General features: G+C 34.4%; 1 protein-coding gene across 1 annotated transcript in view; it reads right to left on the bottom strand.

Annotated features, from left to right (window-relative positions):
* Window positions 1-867: 867 nt before the first annotated feature.
* The window catches only part of LOC148941218 (activating signal cointegrator 1 complex subunit 1), a 70,095-nt gene continuing 47,128 nt past the window's right edge, over window positions 868-23,834 (bottom strand). Inside the window, exons 2-3 of the mRNA XM_089104122.1 lie at window positions 14,400-14,587; window positions 868-1,703 (exon numbers count right to left, since the gene is read on the bottom strand). Coding sequence (XP_088960248.1) covers window positions 951-1,703; window positions 14,400-14,587 — 941 coding nt within the window. The 3' untranslated portion in view covers window positions 868-950. The remainder of the gene's footprint in view (window positions 1,704-14,399; window positions 14,588-23,834) is intronic.

Consider the following 23,834-nt stretch of genomic DNA (forward strand, 5'->3'; position numbering starts at 1 on the left):
AGCCCTTTTTCGCCGGAAAGAAGACTTTAACGTAGCTTCCATGAAGGTAATGTCATATCCATGAATCTGACCAGAGGTATAAACACTGCCATCTAGTGACAGTTATCGGAAATAAATTGGTACAAAACCAAAATGGGTATCTTAATAGAAGGAATTGAACAAGTAATCGTCTCGTTGGCTCGGGTTAAAAAAAAAAACAACAAAATTTTCACAGCACAAAGCCATCAGAGGCAAGCACAGTGCAATACAACTGTACTACCGTAGTTTCTCGGGTGTATTAACCTCAGTTACTCCTGAATCCGTACTCTTTGAGCGCCTCATCATACTTTGAGTGCCTTACAGGTTTGATCCTTGGTTCCCAATGTTTGATAGGGCTTATTGAAAGGGTTTGAAAAGGCTGTGTTGCACTTGGTTGTGCTTGCTGAAAGGTAGTGTTGTGAAAGGGTTGTGCTTGTTGAAAGGCCAAAAAGTATTTAAATCTGTTTTCTAATTTTCTAATTAGACTAAAAATTCTAATTTTTTCAATGTTTGTAAATCATTTTTGACTATTTTTTAGCTGTTTTAATAACTGATCGTCGTCTAGCATTTGCAAAATATAGCATTTGCTGACTGGACTCAGCAGGATGCCAAATTTTGTTGATGGCAAAATTTTCCAAATTTTTATTTATTTAGTTGCTTTTTTTAGCACAGCTAAAACAAAACACAAAGAGAAGAGAGTATATAGAACAGACCAAAAATAAGAGGAACCCAAAAGATAAGGATGAATAAAATAAAAATAAAAAAATTACCCGAGGTGTTAAACATTTCTTCAGCAGACAAATACCAACTTTTATCTCATTTACATACATAAGAACTAAAAGATTATATATTTTTAAATTTTATTAAGAAAAAAAAACAGTAGCCATATAGTCAAGATCATTTTACCTGTCATAAAAGGGACGAAAAATAGATCAAACAAACTCCAATTGCCCAGCAGACATATAGTAGCCATCTTTACCAGCTGAATATCTTTGTGAAAGATGGACAGAATCCACAATCTGGGTTCCAAGCTCAAAATTTTTAAACTTTTTCAATATATTTTTTGCATCAAAACTTTCTCTTGGCCTCCTCACTTCATTGCCTTTGTTCTCCACTTCATTCTCCACATCTCCTTTACTCGATCGAAATAAGGTATTCATGACAGTTACATGTAATTTTACTCTATCATATTGTCTCGTCATAAGCCCTTGTCCGCACATACGATCAACAATAGTGTCACATAATTCTTGCAGCTGTTCAGCTGCAGAACCTGTAACACATGCGTAGAGAACGTCCACTTCTGCTGGGTCATCGTTCATATATTCTATACCCTGTAAGCTTACTTCCACTGGACCAGACAGAATATCATCACATTTACGAAGCTCAGTTAGGGCAGATTTTCTTTCAGCTTCATTCAGCAACACCAAGGTTCCGATAGTCAGATGAAGTTTAGCAGGTGTTTGGAATAAGTCAGGCTCAATTCCACGATCTTGGCATTCATGAAGAACTTGCTGTTGAAATCGAAGAAATCCCGACTGAATTTCAGGAGATGTAAACGGAATGGATATAAAATGTGTAAAGGGTTGTTTCTGTCTTGCCGTGCTAATGATTATTTCTAATCTTGATTTAACGCTAATAATGCTACGTGCGCTATCTCCTTGAATGATAACATCACCTTCTCGACCCTAGAAAAAATATGCAGTTTCAACGGCTATAAAAGAGCACACCAAACGTTTAAGCAGCATCTCTAAATAGCTTACAGTAGATCTTCAATGAGTAAAACAAAAAGACAAGTAAGACATATGATATATATATATATATATATATATATATATATATATATATATATATATATATATATATATATATATATATATATATATATATATATATATATATATATATATATATATATATTGTGTGTGTGTGTGTGTGTGTGTATGTGTGTGTGTGTTACCGTGAATGTCCGCAAATTTGTGAATGTCAACATTAACTGGTGAATGACCGAAATACCTTTTTTTCTGCTTGGATTTAGTCAGCGTTGCCAGTCAACTTTTTCAACTAAATGCAAGGTTTGATTTATGGCGGGTTAGGTTAGAATAGATTAGGTTTGGTTAGGTGTGTTAGGTTCAGTTAGGGTAGCTTAGATTTTTACCTCATTTCTGATATTTAGAACCAAATTTAGCCTAACCTAACCTAAACTCCCCTAACTTAACCTAAACTAAGGTAACCTAACCTAACTTTAATTTTTACCATCACAGCTTGCGTAATAATGGAAAAGCTTACTCGCAAAGCTAATTGAATCCAAGCAGGGAAAAAATTAATTTCGAATATTCACCGGTGAATGTTGACATTATCTAGATTTCGGACATTCACGGTAAATATATATTTCTGTGGAAAAAAGTATAGACTGAGAAGATTTCTCATCAGCTAGAAGTTAAGAAATGACACAGATACACCTTATGGAAGAGGAAGGAAAAGATTATAACCACACAATTGCATTGCATATTTACACATGCGCTGTAAAGATAGATCTTTATAGCATATATTTGAAGGGGCACGGTTATCCGAAAATATTTCGAGTGGGGACGAGTGTCTGAGACCACTAAAGGTACGTTTAAGGTAAAATTTTTCTCAATTGTTTTTGTGGGGTTATTCAGGCCATTTTTTGGGGTAATAGTACTTTTCATGTGCGTCAGCATCAAGCATAAGTTAAATATAAGAAAGCGGTAGTTCTCGAAGTTTCAATCTTTAAATACTTCGCAAAATAGGTTATTTTCTCACCTTAAAGGCAGGCTACAACGTTGAGATTTTCCACCTATATTTTATTATGAACCCGAATACCAGATTTCCTTAACAAAATACCATGGAAAACACCATTATTCATAAAGACAGTTCCACTTCAAATTGGAAGCGAGTAGAAAGCGAAATGAGTTCACCAGAATAAACAAAACATATCAACTTTCCCTTTCAAAACAAACCATCATTAACACTGACTGAGTAACAAAAAACCTTCCTTCGATAATTACGATTATAAAAGATAAAAAGAAAGACTCATAAAGAGTAGAGGAAAGATACGCACGAGAGAAACAATCACAGACAAAGGTAATGACCATAAAATATAATATTGCGTAGTGCTTAGGAAACCGAAATAACTATCATGCTTCCCAGTCAGAAGTGGTAATCCGATTCCGCTTATGCTTCCAGCTGTTTGAGATTAATAGTAGCGCTGAATGGAATAAATGTATTCTAAGAGAGAACGGATATTTTTTCATATTGGAAGTTAATCCGATGAGTGACCAAGTAAACCTTGGAAAGTAGTTGATTTAAGTGATGAACTCAGGAATGGACCCAGAGTCTGAATGATTTCCTGGGAAGTTGTTTTGAGGATCCTACCTCTACCGCTTCCCCGTCCCAAGAACACTGACTTACGGTGATCTGTTCTAAAACATTGCGTTATAAAAGTGTAACTTTGAGAAATACATCTTATGTTCCAATGGTAAAAAAGGGTAATAGATACGGCACTATACCCTTATAATCCAAACCAGCGGTGGTGATATCTATTTCATGGCCCTTCATCCAGGAAGTGCAATGGGAGGTTGGGGGCCAGCCATCCTGTGCTTTCGCACACTCTTCCTGCTTACCTTCTCCAGATTTCTCCAGGTACCAATTTAGAGCTGGGTCCACTCAGGCTGAATTACAGAGTCACGCTACTGACCCCCCGTTCCCAACCAAATCCCCGGCCACACCAGGAATATAACCCCCGCCATTTGGAAATTTCAAGTCCAGCGCGCCAAATGCTCCAATAATGCCCAAGGAAAGTGTTTAGAGCTTTATATCTTTCATCAATCCTGATTCATATCGTTTTAAAGATTTGAAAATCGGTTTCTTAACTTTTGGTGAAAACCTTAGGCTTAAAATCCTTCTAGAGCCAACAAAAATAGGTTAAATTCTACACTAGGGCACCTCAGAACGAAATATTTTCATAAAATAAAAGTAGTACCATTAGATTCGATACTTTATGCTCTTTTCAAATATCATATTTGAATATACTTGAATTTTCCGAACATGAAAATACTCGAATTCTCTGTCTCCAGTCATGAAAATGTTTAATTACTGCTGTTGGATTCACGACCAAGGAAACTTTTCTCTCCATTTTCCAACACACAGATTTCTCTAAAATAATTGCCACAAAGAAGTATTATACATATCACTATAGTATAAATAGTATTATAGTTTAATACAAACATAGTATAAAGAAGAATTACTTCTTTATGATTAATGCTATATTTGTAAATGGGTAGGTATCTGATTTTCTGAGGATTTGAATTCCAATCCATAAACACCACTTGGTATTTTTTCAAGCTTTGTAATCGTTTTCCTGTGGATAACTGAGGTCAGTCACTTATTAGTCCACTAATTTTACCAACTAAACAAATTATATTAGTTATTTTTATTATTACACTGAAAAAAATGTCAAGTGTCGCAAAACACTAGATGGAATTGAGTTTATTTTTTATCGACACTAGCGCCAGTTTCCACTCTAATAAGTTATCCATGCTTTTTGCTCCCATCCTTGAAACAGGCGATGTTGAGCGTTAAAAAGGTCATCCGTCACCAGCTTTTTAGTTGTTCAGCGTTAGAATTTTGAGTCTACATACGTATGTTCGACATACGAATAGGGAAACTTTTCTCCCAACTTTTGGATACACAAATTTCTCTTAAATAGTTAAGTCACTAAGTATCGCCATGGAGAACAGAAAATTCTTTGAGCGGGACCGTACAAAAATGTAACACACATTCGAACAAGCATGAATTATAAAAAGAGAAGGCGATAAATTAAGCAAGAGGTGAGCTTTAAATGAGATGGAAGACCGCTGAATGACTTGGATCAAACTAATGGTCTTTGCTTATAAGGATAAAAGGGATTCATGAAACAACTATAAGAAAAAGCACGTTGAACAGGGTTGGAGATTTAAGTAAAACTCAAACAGTGAATTACGTTGTTTTCGTTGTTTTGTCAGTTGTCCCCACTAGAACGCGCGTAAAAAAAAAAAAAAAACGCAATGGGAACAGATGGCAAAATTATGCTTAAAATAGCACGGACAGGATTTTTCTCTCAAATATTACACATTTTTGCAACACGGCAAATAGTTTTGAGGTGGGGAAGGCCTCTAAGCCTATTATATTTATAATACATTACCAGTGGCCATGCTGTCTCGATTATTGACGCCTGGAAAAACTTTAAATGTGTTTTCTAGGAACATAAAGAAGGAAAAGTTAAGATGATATGTCCCCCTCTACGGACGGGGGAGACGATTGGATGCCTTTGGGAAGTTGTTATAAATCCTGATTCGAAATACAATATTTGCCAACATGTTTCATGAAGGATGTTTTCCAAATAATTCTTGGTGCTTGTTTGAGCAACTATACTTATCAGACAAGGATCTGAAAGAATACTTGACTTCAATCCCACTTTCTAAGGACATGATGAAAGAACGAATATAATGATTAGGTCACGTTCTACAGATCATGGATAATATTGGAGAGGGGTCCCTCTGGGGCTGTTAGATATACCATATATAATCAATCAGTGGTCATACTGCGTCGATTGGTGACGCCTTGAAAAACCTCTATATGTATTCTTTGTTATTTATAGTTGATTGGAACACGATATTTGCGTACATTTTCCACGACAGAGGTTTTACAGAGTAATTACCTAGAATAATTTTTGGTGCCTGCTTGAACGACTACAAATTAAATAAGAACATAAAAGAATACAGTGGTTTTATTTCACATTCTAAGGATATAATGGAAAAAAGGGTAAGACGTAATGGAAATGGAAAAAGGGTAATGGAAAAAAGGGTAAGACGATTAAGGAAAGTTTTACGGACTACGGATTATGCTCTACAGATGAGGGATGGTACGCTGGCAAAAATTGCATTCTATACAATCCAGCTGGGGACAAACAAAATCAGAAAGGATGAAATTTTTCAGGAGGAGGGAGGGATGGGAAAACTTCCTCAATGGGATGGGAGGAGACAAGATATTCGAACAAAGTGGGAACTTCAGGGGAGTCAAAAACTTGCAAAAATCTGAACAGAAAGAAGGCGGGGGGAAACGTGCCACAATATCCCATAAATACTAGCTATTTCCGCCACATATTCAGTGACCGTCATCAGTAGTAAAACTGTCACTGCATACTGTATATGGCCGAAATATCATATGTGATATGTGCATATGTGACCGAAATATCTGGTATTTTTGTGAAATTTTATCACTGTTTGTGAAACACTGTCTATTAAAAGGATTTTATCCCTATCTGAACTTTAATTTAACGTCATGGAAAGGCAGTTTGGTCTCCAAAATTATCAACTTTGCAAGAAGAACTAAAAATATCAATGTTAGAGTGCATTGACACGTTTCAACAAGAAATCAACACGCGTTGCCAAGGCATGGAAGGAATATCACTTCGGTTTGCTATCTTGGAGACCAGGAATTTGCTAAAGAGTTCAGAAACTGAAGTACTAAAATTAGTGAAATTGGGCTGTTTAGTTGAGCATTACGAAGAAATATAAATGAAATCCCAAGTCTGAGGAGGTTTTTACAAGCGGCAAACGTTCCTAAAGAATGACTCCGAAGTAGAGTTCTTTGAGACTACTGCAGTTATAGTCGAATATGAGCTTCCAGACTCTATTCCTAATCTAACTATAGCATTAAGGTTTTACCTGACATTATGTGTCTCTGTTGCTTCTTGCAAGAGAAGTTTTTCTAAACTGAAGCATAATTAAAAGTTATTCCAGATCTACTATGAGCCAAGCTCGACTATCGAGCTTAGTCATGCTATCTACTGAAAACAACGTAGCAAAAAAGATAGAATTTGATGAAGCTATTTCTAAGTTTGTAAAAAACAAAGCTAGAAAAAAGAGGTTCTGAATGAAAACATTGGGTTTTAAATACAGTACATATTATTAAATTCGTGCAGATAAAATATATATATATATATATATATATATATATATATATATATATATATATATATATATATATATATATATATATATATATATATATATATATGTATTTGATGATTGGTTTGATATGCTTACAAATGATTTTAATTTAATTTATATTCAGGCATTATCGTCTTCTACAAACTTTGATAGTGCAGATTAGAGCTATTTTTGTATTTCCTCTTAAAATGTTTATAATAAAAGCCCCTGCCCATTTTAGCCTTACTTAATGTAAGCCACGAATTAAAATGGTGTTGTTTGATATTGTACTAATAATATTAATATGAAAAATGCTATATTTTGCTTAAATTTGTGTAAGCTATTTACATTAAAATTTTTACATACCAATGTTATACAGCACGCAATTTATTTTTTTCTGTCACTCCTTAATTTAAGCACTTCAAATAGCTTTTTTTAATTGTAATTGTTTAAATGTTTGCTGGGGGGATGACAAGTTGAAATTCCGTCCCGGGTGTCACAAGACCTTGCTACGACCTTGCTAATATTAAAATACAGGAGCTTTTTCTATTATATTTTGTACTATAGACAATATATTACTCTATATTTTATCTATGTTATATATAGATAAAATAATTTTCTATATTACATCCATTATATATATTATATCTTTTCTATATTATATCTAACTTTAGCCTACTGTCAATTTGAATGTAAAATAAATGGCATCAGCAATTTAATTTGGCATTTCCCTGTCCTTTTGATGAACTGCATTGCTATAGTAAATATAATCCTAGTTTACAATGAATATAGAGAGAATTTATATTTATTAGAGAGAGACTTTTGGCTTTACTAGGCTTTTTAGTGTGGATGCCAGGAACACCAAAGAATTTTTCATTGTTGCTTTTTACGGTTGCTACCGTATATTTACGGTGTATATATGGTATATTTGGTTGTTAAAATACTGTTATAGGTTAAAAAAGAAGACTCAAGAAGACTATAAATTAAAGAAGATAGAAAAGTCAAAATTTGGTAGCACTCGAAAAAGAAGAAGAAATTTTTGTGATACAAAAAGTTTCAAGCAGTGGCCACAATCTCTCTAGAAACATTATACAGGCTTGACCCCCCCCCCCTACCGGAAATAGATTTTGCTGAATACCTTGTATTGATGTAAAGGAACTTACATTAAAATGAGATAATTAAAACTAAAAAAACAACATTCAAATAGTGCACTTATCCTTACTTCAGGGAAGTTCAACTAGGACTCAATTTTTCTTTTATATTTCTATTTGTTGTTTTGCTCAGGACAGCCCTTGCATATAGAATCAAAATCTTCCTTTATTGGTAATTCCACTCAGAGCCGTATCCAGGATTTTTTTTTACAGGGGGTGTTTTACACAGAATTCTTTTCGAGGGGGGGGGGGGTAAAACAAAGAAAAAAACCAAAAACGCATAAAAAATTTGTTTATATCCATTTTTGTTACCTTTTTACGAGTCAGATAGATATTTCATAGGGCAGGGTTCAAACCATTTACCCCCCCCCTGGATACGGCCTTGGTTCCACTGTATTCCAAAAAATATCCTATTGTTTTACTTGACGTTGTTTTTTTTTAGGTAAGAATAATGAAAATGGGTAAAACTTCGAATAAGACGGATAAACCTTTTACCTGTTCTCTTTCATTTCGTTTTAATTAGAAAGAAAAAGGCACTGTGGTCTAATAAGTTGTTTTAGACAAAAAAGAGTAAAATAGAAAGAGTAAAAAACTTTTATCTTAAATATGATAAAAAGAAGCTACCTTTTCCTGCCATCCGGAAAAATTCAATTTTTAAAGACCAAAAACGAAAGTGTTGGGAATCAGGAGATATCTCATGATTACTCAAGGACAGATTTCTGTGTATTTCTACTGATGACGATCGCTGTATATGTGATCGAAATATCTAGACTTTTGTAACCTGTTTTCACTGTCTTAATAAATGGATTTATCCCCATGTAAGCGTTTATTTGTTCGTGTTATAACCGCCCCATGCATTTGTTTTTACACAACACATTTCAATTTTATTAAAACTGCTGAAAAATAAAACTGTTACTTAGTTTTTATTGCATTTGAAAAAAAAATCACAATGATTTTTTTTATATTTGTATTTTTTTTTATATTTTACTTATCAAGTTTGATGCCCTTCACAGTTACCGTACTCCAATAAATCGATAAACGGACTTATTTATATTCTCTCAGTTTAAGGGTTAGACGTTTCACGGACAGAACGTCACAATAAACAGTCAATGCAAAACTGGTTTTCTGATACTGTGTTTAAAAACACTTTTTTGAAAATTTCATGGATGATTCACTTATTTTCACACTCAGATGTTCCACGAAAAGAAAAGAGCGAATTGAGAAATTAGGACGAGCATAAATATACCAAACTTAAAACAATAAACACGTTATACTACTTATCAAGTTTGTTGTACTTCACAATTATCGTACTCCACTATATTGAGAATCAGACTCATTCATTTCGTTTCAGCTTATGGGTTCACAGACAGAACGTCACAATAATCATTCAATGCAAAACTAATATCCTGATGCTGGGTTGAAAAACATTTTTCTTTTTTGGAAATTTCATTGGATGATTTACTTTTTTCACACTCAGATGTTCCAGAAGAACAAAAAAAGCGAATTGATAAATTAAAACGAGCATAAATATACAAAACTTAAAACGAATAAATGTAGCTATGAATGAAGAAATGAAGCTTAAAAACGAAGATATAATACAGGGAACAGTTAAGTAAAACTTTAAAATGAAATGAAATTTTTAGAAATTATTTTTGGATTGCGACCACTTGTTGAGCCCCCCCACGCCCAAGAAAGGTGTTATGTCCAAAATAGCAATTTAAGCAAAAGACAGTAGCTTCTCATTGAAGCGACACTGTTTCAAGCTTATATTTAAGTAATATCCTGAGCATTTTCATCATTTGAGCCTTTATTACTTGAATTAGATATTGAACCTTTTTTTATCATTTGAGCCTTTTTATCGGACTTGCACTGGAAAAGGCAGAGTTTCGACTGCAAAGACATTATGAGAAGCTATTCTGAGGAGGTGTTTGTCAGCTTCAAATTTTAATTTAAGATTCGTATCAAAATTGTCAGGTTTGATGAGAAGAAAATTTGATTCTGTTTGTAAACAACTTTTTAGAATTATAAAATAGCTAGGACTAAATTATACTACAGAAAATAGCCAAAAAAGGGTGCAAATATGCTCGTTAGACTTTTTGTGTAAAAGTGGATCTTTTCTCTTTGGCACAACGTAAAGCTAAAGACAAATAAAGACAGTAAACGTATATTTTTATTTATTAATTTGCAATTCGTCTCACACTTTTTCTAGGTAGAACTAGATGGCGTTAGAACTTTGTTTACGGAAAAGACTCGAGTTTCTAGCTTACCTATATTTATCTTTCCTAGGAACTGTTTTAATCAAATTTTAATGCTAGAAGGCAGATACCTTTAGATACCTTTAAAGATACCTTTAAAGATACCTTTAAAGAGATCCAACAGTGATCCAACAACATTAGATCTAATAGGCCACGAAGTTATTTTGAGAGAAGTCATTCAGTTTTAAGCAGCACTTCAAAATTTATATGAAAAAATCAAAAACATAGAAATACATTATTCTTTGTTTTATTTTTAAACAAAGGTTTGGATAATAAAATAGCTAGGACTAAATTATTCGATAGAACACATATTAGCAAAAATGAGCAAACATACCAGTAAGACTCTTTTCACAAAGGTACATATTTTTTCTTCAACGCAATGTACAGCTAAAGATATCCAATAGGTACCGAAAAATTATTTTGAGAAGCGTCATTCAGTTTTAAGCAGCACTTTAAAATTTATATTTATATTTATACTAAAAATTTAATTATTTATATTAAAATTAAATCAAAGAAAATAAAGGTAAACTTTTATTTAGTTCTTTTACAATTAACTCACTATTTTGCAAGGTAGTGTTAGATGGAGTTGAATCTTTGTTTTAGGAGATGAACTTCAATTTCTAGCTTACCTATATTGCTCTTTCCTAGAGATGCCTTTAATCAGATATTCACTGAATTAGGCACATGTACAAAGTTAATAGGATCTTAAAAGAGATCTTAAAAGAGAGAGTGCTGTAAAGAGATCTTAAAAGAGACCAAATAGATCACGAAAAGCTATTTCAAATGGTATCCATCAGTTTCAAATAGCAATTTGGAATTTATATCCAATTTTTTCAGATTTCACAGCAAAATAAAACTGATCTATCAAAAACTTCGAAGCAGAATTCACTAAATTGACAATGTAAAAGACATAAAAACAATAAAAGGGTCTAAAAATGAAACCATAATTTTAATTTAAAATTGTTTAAATCAGACCATTCTGCCTTTTTTTATATCCTTTTCATTGCCAATTTATTGAACACGCCTTCAAACCAAACTTCTAATAAATCAATTTTATTTTGCTGTGAAGTTTAGAGAATTTGGTACAAATAAAATTGATAAAAGTAGTGACTTTATTTAGATTTTTTTACGATTAGCTTCATGATTTTACCGGGTAATACTAAATGGCATTGATGGTTAATTTTTCGAAAACGTACCTATATTTATGTCTCCTGGGGAATTAAGAAAGAAAGAAAAAATAAGATTTTCTTTGGACAAGGCAGATTTAAAAATATACATAGATGCTGTAAAAAGATCTTCAAAGAGATAAACTATTCCAAGAGGTATACATCAGTTTCAAGTAGCTATTTTGAATTTATTTCATTTTTTCAAACTCCACAGCAAAATGAAATGATCGATCAAAACCTTGGGTTGAAGACGTATTCACTAAAGTGGCTATGAAAAAGATATAAAATATTTAAAAGGCTCTAATCAAAATGAAAGAGATATTAAGCCTTTACTGTTAGGGCAACAGCAATTACTGTTTGTTACAGCAACAACATTTTGTCATATTTTTTTTTCATTAATTTCAAAGAGTTGGGGTTACCCAACCCTTACAATAAACGTGACAACAAAGAAGAGATATGTTAGGTCACATATGAGGGATGATAGATTGCCAAAAAGCGCCGCCGAAATTTTGCAAAAAGAAGGATAAGACATTATCGAATGGGTGGCGATAACTCACAAGAAAGGATTTAAAGCAAATTAGATTGTCACTGGAGGAGGTAAAGAGTGAAATCTTGAACATATTGGGCGGAGGCAGCCTAGTGCTAAGAGGAGTTGTCACTTTCAAACTGATATATACGGAAACTACACTGATGTCTCCAAGATCCTTAAAAAAAAAAAAAAAAAAAAATAGTAGCTGCTTTTGGCTACTACTGATCTGACAACTCCCGGAGAAAAGCCATCTGAAGTCAACGCGGCTGCCACGTTCCACGTCGACTTCAACTTTTCAGAGCTTCAATCTTTAGTCTTTCTCCCAGGAAGCTAATTCCTATAAATATTTTCTGATGATGTCTTTCCAGCCCATTTGAGGAAGTCCAACTCTCCGTTTGGCCTCAGCCGGAATGCCGAAAGGCATTTTGGCAGCATATCACCCGTAAAACTTGACCCAATCATTTTAAATTTCTTTTAATCATAGTCAGGGTCATATCCAAGTTTTTTTTTTGGAGAGGTTTATTTTATTCCGGGGGGGAGGGCAAAAAAAGTTATAAAACCCCTCAAAAATTTATTTATATGTATTTTTACGACTTGGACAAGATTTCAGGGGGGCGAGGGGGGGGGAGTTCAAACGCCTTGACCTCCCTTCTGGATACGACCTTGATCATAGAAAGTGGGATCGAACACACATATCAGAGGACTTATTGTTTGATTTACGGTCATTCTGCTCGAATCATCTTATCTTCCTCCTCCTTTCGAAGCACCCACGTTTCAGAGCCTTTCTTAACCTCTATCATTACTGAAGCCTGGATTGGCTCAAATTCAAACTGGCATGGCTTTTTTTGTTTGTTTGATTCTGTGTTTCTCTTTTTGAGTTTACTTCAAAAGGTTAGTTTCTCTTTCTCTTTTTTTTAGCACTAAAGACGGCTTGGCGAAGGTCCTTGTCGAAATATCTGCTTATTTTCACTTCTTTTCGTTCCACAAGCTGACACTACCCTCGTTTTTCTCGGCTATTTAATTTTATTATTTATTTTTTCTTCTTGACATTCGACATGTATAGCCAATGTGATCTTAGAATGTATTTATCACACTATCAGTTCCTGAATCCTATTATTTGTAATTCTTTTTAAAACAATCTCTAATTCATGAATACTGAATTATATGTTCAATTCAAATTTATCAAAACTCACGCATTAGAAAAAATATGCAACTGCCCGAAAAATCAACAAATTCGGGGATAACTTTGAGGTAGTGGCAATCCTGTCCCGGCTTCGTTTGTATCAAGTGTATTTAACTTCAGGCCAGTTTATGTTACTCTTTGCACTAACAACCTCCTATACCCATTGCAAGCTTAAGACTTTCTTTTGAACTTTTAACTGACATGGAACCTTCCAGCACAATTCCCCTTGTATACAGCAGGGCTACTACTGAGAATGAACCAAATTAAGAATTATGAAACTTATCAACTACATTTTTAGAAGAAGTACATTTAAATTTTGCACATCATTAAATAACAGTTCGAATAGAGATAAATCCATTTATTAGAAAGTAAAACAAACAAACAAAAATATTATGGATATTTTGATCACATGTACAGTGATCGTCATCAGCAGAAATACATTATAAACTTCTTTGGTCAAATTATCCCCATATAAACGACGCAGGAAATTTCGAAGACCACACTGCTTTTCCAAGACGATAAATAACGGTTAGAATAGGGATAAATCCTTTTATAAAACAGTGAACAAAAAAATAAAAACGAATATACTGGATATTTCGATCACTGCAGATGTGATCAAAATATCCTATATATTTTTTGATTGTTTTCTTTTTACTGTCTAATAAAAAGATTTATCCCTATTCGAACTGTTATTTGTCGTCACGGAAAGGCAGTGTGATCTTCGAAATTACCTGGATTTTCTTATCGATATTGTCCTATATCAAAGAATGTAAAAATAAGTTTCACGTTTCTTCCTTTGAAGTTTTAGGTACATTTTTTTGCACAATAACGATTTTTAATTTGGTTCAACTAACAATTTTTGTAAAAAATTGCAAGGTTAAAAAACCCACAAAAATTAAACAATAGTAATTTATATACATAATATACTTTTGGTGGTAATCTTTAATATGTACACGTTTTCCAAGATCCTAAGTTCAGAACTCAAATCCAAAGATCTAGGGGGAAATCCCAGAGAGAGGGAGCACCTTGTACACAAGAGCAGTAATTCAATTTCCTAAACCAACATAGAGAAGGAAACAAATGAACTTAATTCTAAGTGACATACCTGTCCTGGAATTTTAATTCTTGTTCCAGTTTCAGTTTCAATTCTCTTTCTAGTTGCTCCCTTTGCTCCAATTATGTACGGAAAATAAGCGCTAGGTATTGACAAGGACAAACTATACCCCTCTTTGCTTTTGACAATTCCTGATAAATCTTCACAAGGTTCATCTTCGTACGGGCTAAAAGTTTCATCTTGGAAGATAGATAAATAAATATATATATATATATATATATATATATATATATATATATATATATATATATATATATATATATATATATATATATATATATATATATATATATATATATATATATATATATATATATATATATATATATATATATATATATATATATATATATATATATATATATATATATATATATATATATATATATATATATATATATATATATATATATATATATATATATATAGTATATGATGTATATATATATATATATATATATATATATATATATATATATATATATATATATATATATATATATATATATATATATATATATATATATATATATATATATATATGATGATGATGATGATGATGATGATGATGTGTGTGTGTGTGTGTGTGTGTGTGTGTGTGTGTGTGATATATATATATATATATATATATATATATATATATATATATATATATATATATATATATATATATATATATATATATATATATATATATATATAGATATATGTGTGTGTATAAAACTAGGGAAAAACAACAACAAAAATTTCAATAAGTGATGTATAAAACTGACAAGACAGAGTTTACAGAAGAAACAAGGAATCAGAAATTTTTTAGGGGGAGGGGGTGGGGGTCTACTGAGGTAAAAAAAAAAAACATCTACGATAGGCAATAAATAAAATTCCCATTACAGAGGCTACAGAAAGAAACTTAACCCTATTTTTGTTTAATTTTTTGATAAGGAAGGATCAGAATATTGCATCGTTTCGGTTGATAATGTTTCAACGAGATATAAAATCTGAGGAATTGTCACAAATTTGGAAAAAAGACAAACCATATAACGGTGTAAGCCCGACAGATACAATGCTAATATTTGGTCAATCTAACTTATTTCATTCATAATATTACTTAATTGAATAACTTTGTCGATAAAACTAGGGCACTTCGGGCCTAAATTTTCAAACCAAATTTTCTACCGACTAACTAAATATTTGGGGAGGGGCTCATTTGATATTAGTGATCCTCATACTATTACACACTAGTCGAACTCATGCTTATACATCTCAGGACTCTTGAGCCTTTGCAATATTAAATTGTTCAACCTCTTTTTCGTTTCATTCCTTTTCCGTGGGAGGCTGAATCCCATTCGTCTGCTTCTTCTTTTTGGCGAAAAATTTTTGTTTTACTTACAGTTATAAATTTAACAAAAAAATTACTGAGTCAACGCAGTACGTATACAGAAAGGAACGGTCTTTTGGATTAGCTGAAGAAAGTTACCCCTGTTCCCAATTCTTTTCATATAAAAGTATAAGTATTCTCTTTCATATTCTATTCTCCCTCTTAAGAGTCAACATCTTTAATGATGTAAAAAAAAGAGAAAAAAACATGCTCCAAATCCATATTTCGAGGACCTATCTGCACATAGGGATAGAAAAGGAACAATTTTTTCATCCTCTTATTTAAAGCATTGAAGATACCCTTGCCAGTAAAATTTTGCAAACTGTAAATAATCCTCTTAAAAACATTCGGAGGAAATCATCCCCTGGTTATGAGCCCAAATAGAGGTTTTTTTTCAAAATGAAGAGCAAGGCCATTGACATCAAGGTCCAATTTGAAGACGGTGCTGGGGCTAATCATTTTCTCGATCAAATATAAGTATGTTAGAACCAAGTAATCCACGCTAAGAGTATCTCAAACCTTTCTTTAGGGGGGTTCAGCCACCTCAGACCATTTTTTGGGGAAACATTCTGGCCCTCAAACCGTCTAATCAGTTTGGCACCTAAGTCCATAACCTTTTCCTTTTTACTCTCTTGAAATCTGACCGCTTTATTTTGCTCTAAATTTTTTTGCATAAAGTCTTTATAAAAACGCCTCCCTCCCCTATGTTAAATCGTATCAGCTACTGCAAGCCAATCAATTCCTCACTCTGAGCAAAAGGATAACAGTATAAGCTTGGTTCGACTAAAGCAGGATGAATTAATAGCATATTTTAGGTAATAAGAGTTTCTTTCGAAAAAAAATTGACAGGGAAAAAAGAGCCAAGCCTCTGTTACCACCCGGAGCAGCATGGCCACGAATTTCTTTTATATTAGAAAAGTTGTCTTTCCTGTTTCGAACAAACCTAACGTCAGTTAAACTTTTAATTATACAGTTGTAAAAGGATTTAAAAGTCTTTGCACATTAGAAAGGTTTCTTCTAATTGAATATGCCCGGCGTGAACTTAAAGAACTTTTTAATATCGTAATTTAGTAAAAAAAAAGTAAACTTTCAAAAATGTGGTACTCTTTACGTCAGCTTACAAGCAGCAGAACTTCAACAAGAAGAGAGAGAAGATAATCATAAAGTTCAACATAAAAATGAATTTCCGATTTTCTAACCGGTTTTTAGGCATGGATCAAGCACTTCATTAGCGTGATTAAAGATGGCTCCACTGTCCTCTGCATAAATCTAGTATCTACACCAAGATTCAAACTAAGGACGAACATCGACCCGTTGAGTCTAATGGTGCAGTCAGATTTTTTCTATCTGCTGTACTTTCTGAGATAGGATACTACCAATATTTTATACGCGTAAAAACCGGTTTCCTCCTACCAAAACTTAGTAAAGATATAGTGAAACTAAAAAACGTAGTATTTGAGGAACCGCCCACTTTCTACCACCTAATGTACATCAAGGAGAACCATATATGCCACAATGTTCACCACGAATGGCACAGTCCCCAAACGCTTGGCAGACTTACCTCAAGCTCGACACATGCCATCTAGCGTACGTAACTTCTGAAAGCCACCAACCCCTGCTAGGATCTAGTATCCACGTCCAGTAGAAAAGAAATGGTAAACGTGGAAAAAATAATTTCGGAAAACTTGCTAACAAACTTCTGTATCTTCACCTGCTTATTTCGCTCCAGGAAGAAAAAGATTACTATCCGCGATTTTCTTAAAAACTTGAAATACAGATACTAAGTTTTGGAAGAGGATAGGTCAGTTCTGTCCCCCTTAATTTACCATTAAAAAAAAAAAAAAAAAAAAAAAAAAAAAATGTTCTCTCTGTCCTGAAGTGATACAGGTCAGTTCACATATCCAACCGTTTCTAAATTTTTTGGAAAAAAAAAACAAAAAACGGAACTTCTAATTATCCTGAGACCTGAAGGATAAATGAGACCGAAGGATACAATATAAAATAGATCGGTGAACCGAACGTATATTGTCTAAAAATGTGTTAAATATAATTTTTAACAAAAAATGACACATAATATCTTTTGAAATGTGAAATAATTAGAGAAATGTTATAACACATTACGGGTCAACAAATAATGTATTTCACAATAAATTAAGCAGACTAGTAACGAGAACAGGACAAATAATTTGCAATAAATAATTACAATCATTAATTGGATCAGTTATTTTGACGAAGATTCCATGGACCTATTATCCACTTCAACAAAAGTCTTGGGGAGCGTTCGAATTAAGGAGATCCTGGACTGTTTTCAACCATGGAAACAAGTTTTGAGCCTGCATAATCCGTGTCAGGGGATTCTACAATAATAATAATTAAAAAATCAATTAAGTAATAAAAATATGCAATAATGACATTTTAGGATAAATTAATTTTCAGGATCAAGATTATAATAAAGTAGTCTAGTTTGTAACCAAAGCTGATCATAGAACAGGAGCGTTCTATACTAAACTGAATTAAGGCGAAAAAGTAACTTCTGAGAAACCTGTTTTCAAAGTTGATAAACTCAAATTTTGGTATTTTTGGTATCAACAGTAAAACGTTACGAGACCCATTTCCACTGGAATGTTCAATTCTATAGATGGACCCAGACCGTATCCAGGATTTTTTCAGGAGGGGGGGGGAGTAGAAGGGCCTTATTGACTCCCATTGCTCACCCCTGCTGCCACCTACAACTTTTTTTGCACTCCAAATAAGGGCATAACCTCCCTAGGGAGAATGATTACGTAATGGGGTCAATGACCTCTTTTTTCCAAGGTCGATTTATTTGTTGTTTTTATGTGTAATAGCTCCAGAACGAAGATTGCACCTGCGCATTGAATTCTAACGGGAAACAATGGTATTGATCTAGGACTCGAGGGGGACGTGAATTTCCGAGAAATTGATTGCGTAATCGAAGGGGGAATGGATTTCCGAGAACTTGATTGCGTAATCAATCGCGAATGTCATGGTGTCCAGAAATAGTATTTGTTGTTGCTCTCGAGCCAAAATGTTAAGAGTTTCCCGGAAACAGTTAGATCACGTGTTTCCTTCTCAGCCAATCAGCGAGTTGGATACATCCTCCTTCTCAGCCAATCAGAGACGTGCTTACATATGATTTTCCCCGTTACATAACAATTCACCCTTGAGATTTCGTATATAACGGACATGCAATGTGATTAAATTATCAGAAAGTATTTTGACGCTGTGTAAACAACAATGGATATTATTGATGAACTTGAAGCCTTGGCAACTTCAATTTACCATTTAAGTACATTTTTTATTTTCAAATGAATTTTCCATGGACATCCTGCCCTCTATATTTCCAGCTAGATCGCCCCTCCCTCCACCATTGTTTTACAATCACAAATTATCGCAAAAAGAAATAGCATTTCTATAAATTCCATCCCTCTATATTTCCAGCTAACGCCCCCCGCCCTCCACCATTGTTGTACAATCCCAAATTCTCGCAAACCGAAATAGCATTTAGATTAAGTCCGTCCCTCTATATTTCCAGCTAAATCCCCCCTCCCTCCACCAATGTTTTACAATCCCAAATTCTCGCAAAAAGAAATAGCATTTCGATAAATTCCTTCCCTCTATATTTCCAGCTAAATCCCCCCTCCCTCCACCATTGTTTTACAATCCCAAATTCTCGCAAAAAGAAATAGCATTTCGATAAATTCCTTCCCTCTATATTTCCAGCTAAATCCCCCTCCCTCCACCATTGTTTTACAATCCCAAATTCTCGCAAAAAGAAATAGCATTTCGATAAATTCCTTCCCTATATATTTCCAGATAAATCCCCCTCCCACCACCATTGTTTTACAATCCAAAATTCTCGCAAAAAGAAATAGTATTTCGATAAATTCCTTCCCTCTATATTTCCAGCTAAATCCCCCCTCCCTCCACCATTGTTTTACAATCCCAAATTCTCGCCAAAAGAAATAGCATTTCAATAAATTCCTTCCCTCTATATTTCCAGCTAAATCCCCCTCCCTCCACCATTGTTTTACAATCCCAAATTCTCACAAAAGAAATAGCATTTCAATAAATTCCTTCCCTCTATATTTCCAGCTAAATCCCCCTCCCTCCACCATTGTTTTACAATCCCAAATTCTCGCAAAAAGAAATAGCATTTCGATAAATTCCTTCCTCTATATTTCCAGCTAAATCCCCCTCCCTCCACCATTGTTTTACAATCCCAAATTCTCGCAAAAAGAAATAGCATTTCGATAAATTCCTTCCCTCTATATTTCCAGCTAAATCCCCCGTCCCTCCACCATTGTTTTACAATCTCAAATTCTCGCAAAAAGAAATAGCATTTCAATAAATTCCTTCCTCTATATTTCCAGCTAAATCCCCCTCCCTCCACCATTGTTTTACAACCCCAAATTCTCGCAAAAAGAAATAGCATTTTGAAAAATTCCTTCCCTCTATATTTCCAGCTAAATCCCCCCCCCCCCTCCCACTCTAATACAAACTCCACAATGCTATCTTTATAGTCGTTATAAGACTATAAAATATGCTCTGTTTAACCATCTAAACCCCCCACTCCTTACGACTTTAATTCTTGCAATAGAAATAATACTCTTTTTATCGATATTTCCAGCTAAAGTGACCGCTGACTTCTGTCAATTTTTAGTGAAAATGCCGTTCTGTTTTGACACAAGACTCCAGTGCGTGGCTAAAATTAGCTGTCACCCCTTTCCGGCTTACAAACGCGGTCAAGTCAAAGGAACTATTCTTCTGTCAAATTAAAACACTAATTAAGAGCAGGCATATATAATCTCTTTTTGGAGAACCAGTGAAATCTCGTTATTTTCAAATTAAGATCTAACAATATATTTAAGACATGGGCGAAAGGGGGAGGGGGCCATCGTTTTAAGATGAAAAACAAACTGTGTTGTTGCGTGAAAAGTAAGAGGGGTGAGTTTAAGAAAAAGATACATTGCATTATTTTGCGTAAATTGACGAGCATTTTTATTCTATCATTCGGGGTAGGAAGGGGGATGATTGCCCCGGTCCTCTCTCAGGGATATGTTCCGTGGGGGGTCTTTTCAGTGGGCTGTTTTTTCTGGGGGTAGGGTAAATATATAAACTAGCCCGGCTTTTGAATGGTTCAGTGATTCGTAATTCTCAGATTCAAAAAAAAAGGATGCAATTAGTATATTTCACGAAATTTTTTACGTTGTGCTTTCTTAGTGATAAACTAAACAAAATTATATGGATGATGGTACTAACGTTCTTTTCTTGAAAAGGGGGGCAAATTGTTTAGATACTAATTTTTTTCTCTTCTTTTTAAGACCAATTATGAATAATGTATGGCACCGCCACTCGCTCAGAAAGCCAGAGATGACAATTCGACCCGATCAGTGCCAACCCCAATTCAGCCTGGGCTTAAGTTAAAGAGAGAGTGGACGGCTTCTTATAATATGGTGAACCCTGCCGAAGCTATGCAAGATCGTGAAATAGCCGGCTCAGTCGCGCAAGAACATAGCGACGACACCCCGTCCACCCTCTAACACACGTTACCTGGACCCGGCCCAGTCGCGCAAGAAAATAGCGACGCCACCCCGTCCACCCTCCAACACACGTTACCTGGACCATCCGGCACCCAAGCTCAGAGGGATTATGCAAATGTGAGCATTTTTTCCTACCTTTCTATTTCTTCATTTTTCAGTCTTTTTCAATCCCAATATAAACATATCTCTTTTAGATATTAACCCCTATTACATATCTAAATGTAATTTCTTTTGCAGAGAAACCGCTCTTTTTCTAATCTTTGATATCGCTTCGTTATTTCATAAGAGAATATTTTTAGGTAATTTCTATTTATAATCACTGCCATTGAAACTCAAAATGCTATTTTTTCTAATCTTTACTATTTTCTCTGTTGCTATTTCTTCGCTGTTATCGCATAAGCGAATATTTTTCATGGGTAATTTCAATTAATGCTCACCATTTGAAACTCCGTGAATGCTCTTTTTCACATAATTTTGAGAGAGAGATTATCCCATCTGTCACATATTGTCGTTCTAATTTACACTGAATATTTATATCGTGCCATGTTTCGCTCTTACATAGAATAAAAGAACTCCAATGTCCTAAAATATTAATTTTAAAGACAATTTGTTCTCCGCTATTTCAGAAAACACAGAATTACGCAAACGCCATTGAAACCGTGATTGACTAAAAACCGCTAATGTAAAACAGGGAAAGGAGACGCCAAAATTATTTATAACCTCGTGCAGGGTGCTTTATGTCAAAACATAACGGTTTAATGCATAAGAAGTGTATGGGGACAGTGACTTAACAATTCTCAACATTTTGAAGTTCAAACTCGTTCATCTAACCTTCATAATTTACAACTCATGTGTTCACCGAACCTGTAGAGCGGAGTTAGAAATATTTCAACTTTTTTTTAGACATTATGTAAATTCCCGGGACCCGCAGAGCCGGTGGGCCGGGGAAGTATTGTGGGAAGCACTGTGGGTCCAAAAAGAACCACAGAGATGCGCTGTGGCTTCGAAAAGCGCCACGGACCAGGAAATCTCCACAGGGATGTGCAAAGGGCCAGGGAAGCGGTGGGGGAAGTGCCACGGGTCAGGGACGTGCCACGGGCTCGAGAAGCATCGCGGGACGCGATGCGAGCCCCGAGAAGCGCCACAGGGATGCGCTGTGGCTCCAAAAAGCGCCACGGGTCAGGGAAGCGTCACAGGGATGCGCCCCGGGTCCGAGAAGTGCCACAGAGATGCACTGTGGTAAAGTGCCATGAAAAAAAAAAAAATTTAACACTTTGAAAATAAGCTATTTTTTTTTTTGAACAAAATCAAATTGCAGCCTTCCATGTAAAGCAGCATTTTAGATTGTATTTATCTTATATTAAATTGGATTTTCTTTCAGTTGAATTAACCAAATGTTATTAAGCAATAATAATCCAAATTTTAAAAGCAGTAGGGATGATTTGAACACTTTGAAAATAAATTATTTTTTCATTTACAGGTTGTCCTGGTTCCATACTCGCCATCTCCCCCCTGTTCGTCAGTTGGAGAAGGAGAGGTAGCACACGTGGAGCCCCCCAACAATTCACTATGGGATGATTTACATCAAATTCCTTTTAATATTGATGAGTTTTTTGCTGATTTTTTAAATGTAGATAGTAGCACAGTTGAGCTGATAAGACTTGAACCCTAATAATTTAAAAATTTTAATTTATTTTAACGGGAACCCTCCACCCTCCTATCCCCTCTCGAATCCACTTTGAACACCGTAAGTGGTGCATTCGCCATATATTATGTACCAGTTGGGGGGATGGGTACCTATCTCCGAGGGGGAGGGGGGTACAACTCTCCCAGACTGTCAGCTGTCCACCAGAATTTTAAATAATAGAGTTTTTTTCTCTGCAGTGTTTGGTGACCCTTTTAATTCACTATTGTCTGGTAATTTTGTCTATAACCTTATATAAATTATGGCAGCCTATGTAGAAAAAATTCGTGCACTTCTGGAGAACCAAATTCAATTGTGGGGAGGTAAGGATTCAATTAAGGTTTGCATTGTTTTAAAGTTTTTTTATTTGAAAGAGGGGAAAAGTGAAGTTTACTATAATTACATACATTCCGAGATGCGTTTTGTTTATTCAAATTTAGAAATTTTTGGGGGAGTTTTCTTGGATTGGGTAGATCACATTATAGCGCATCTTGATAACTTTAATGAAAATGGAAGTGGCTCAGTAGTTCTTTTTATTGAAAATTTAAGCGGAAATATTTGTAAATTAAAGAAAGATTTTATTTTAAGAGGGGGGGCTGGGTATGAAAGGGATACAGTTTTAAATTATAATCCAGATCTAGTAGGTTGTCGTGGTGTCCAGAAGATCTGTTTTGAAACAGGTCATATGTGTTTCCGATATGCTTTCCTCATCTCAGCATATGAGCCTCTAGCTCGGGACGCTACCAAGAAGAATTTAGACATTTGGGCTGTACATGGGAAGGAAGGTTCCAGTTTTCCAGTTG

This window comes from Artemia sp. Qi Xiang Cuo, chromosome 18, assembly GCF_049724085.1.
Source record: "Artemia sp. Qi Xiang Cuo chromosome 18, ASM4972408v1, whole genome shotgun sequence".
NCBI lineage: Eukaryota > Metazoa > Arthropoda > Branchiopoda > Anostraca > Artemiidae > Artemia > Artemia sp. Qi Xiang Cuo.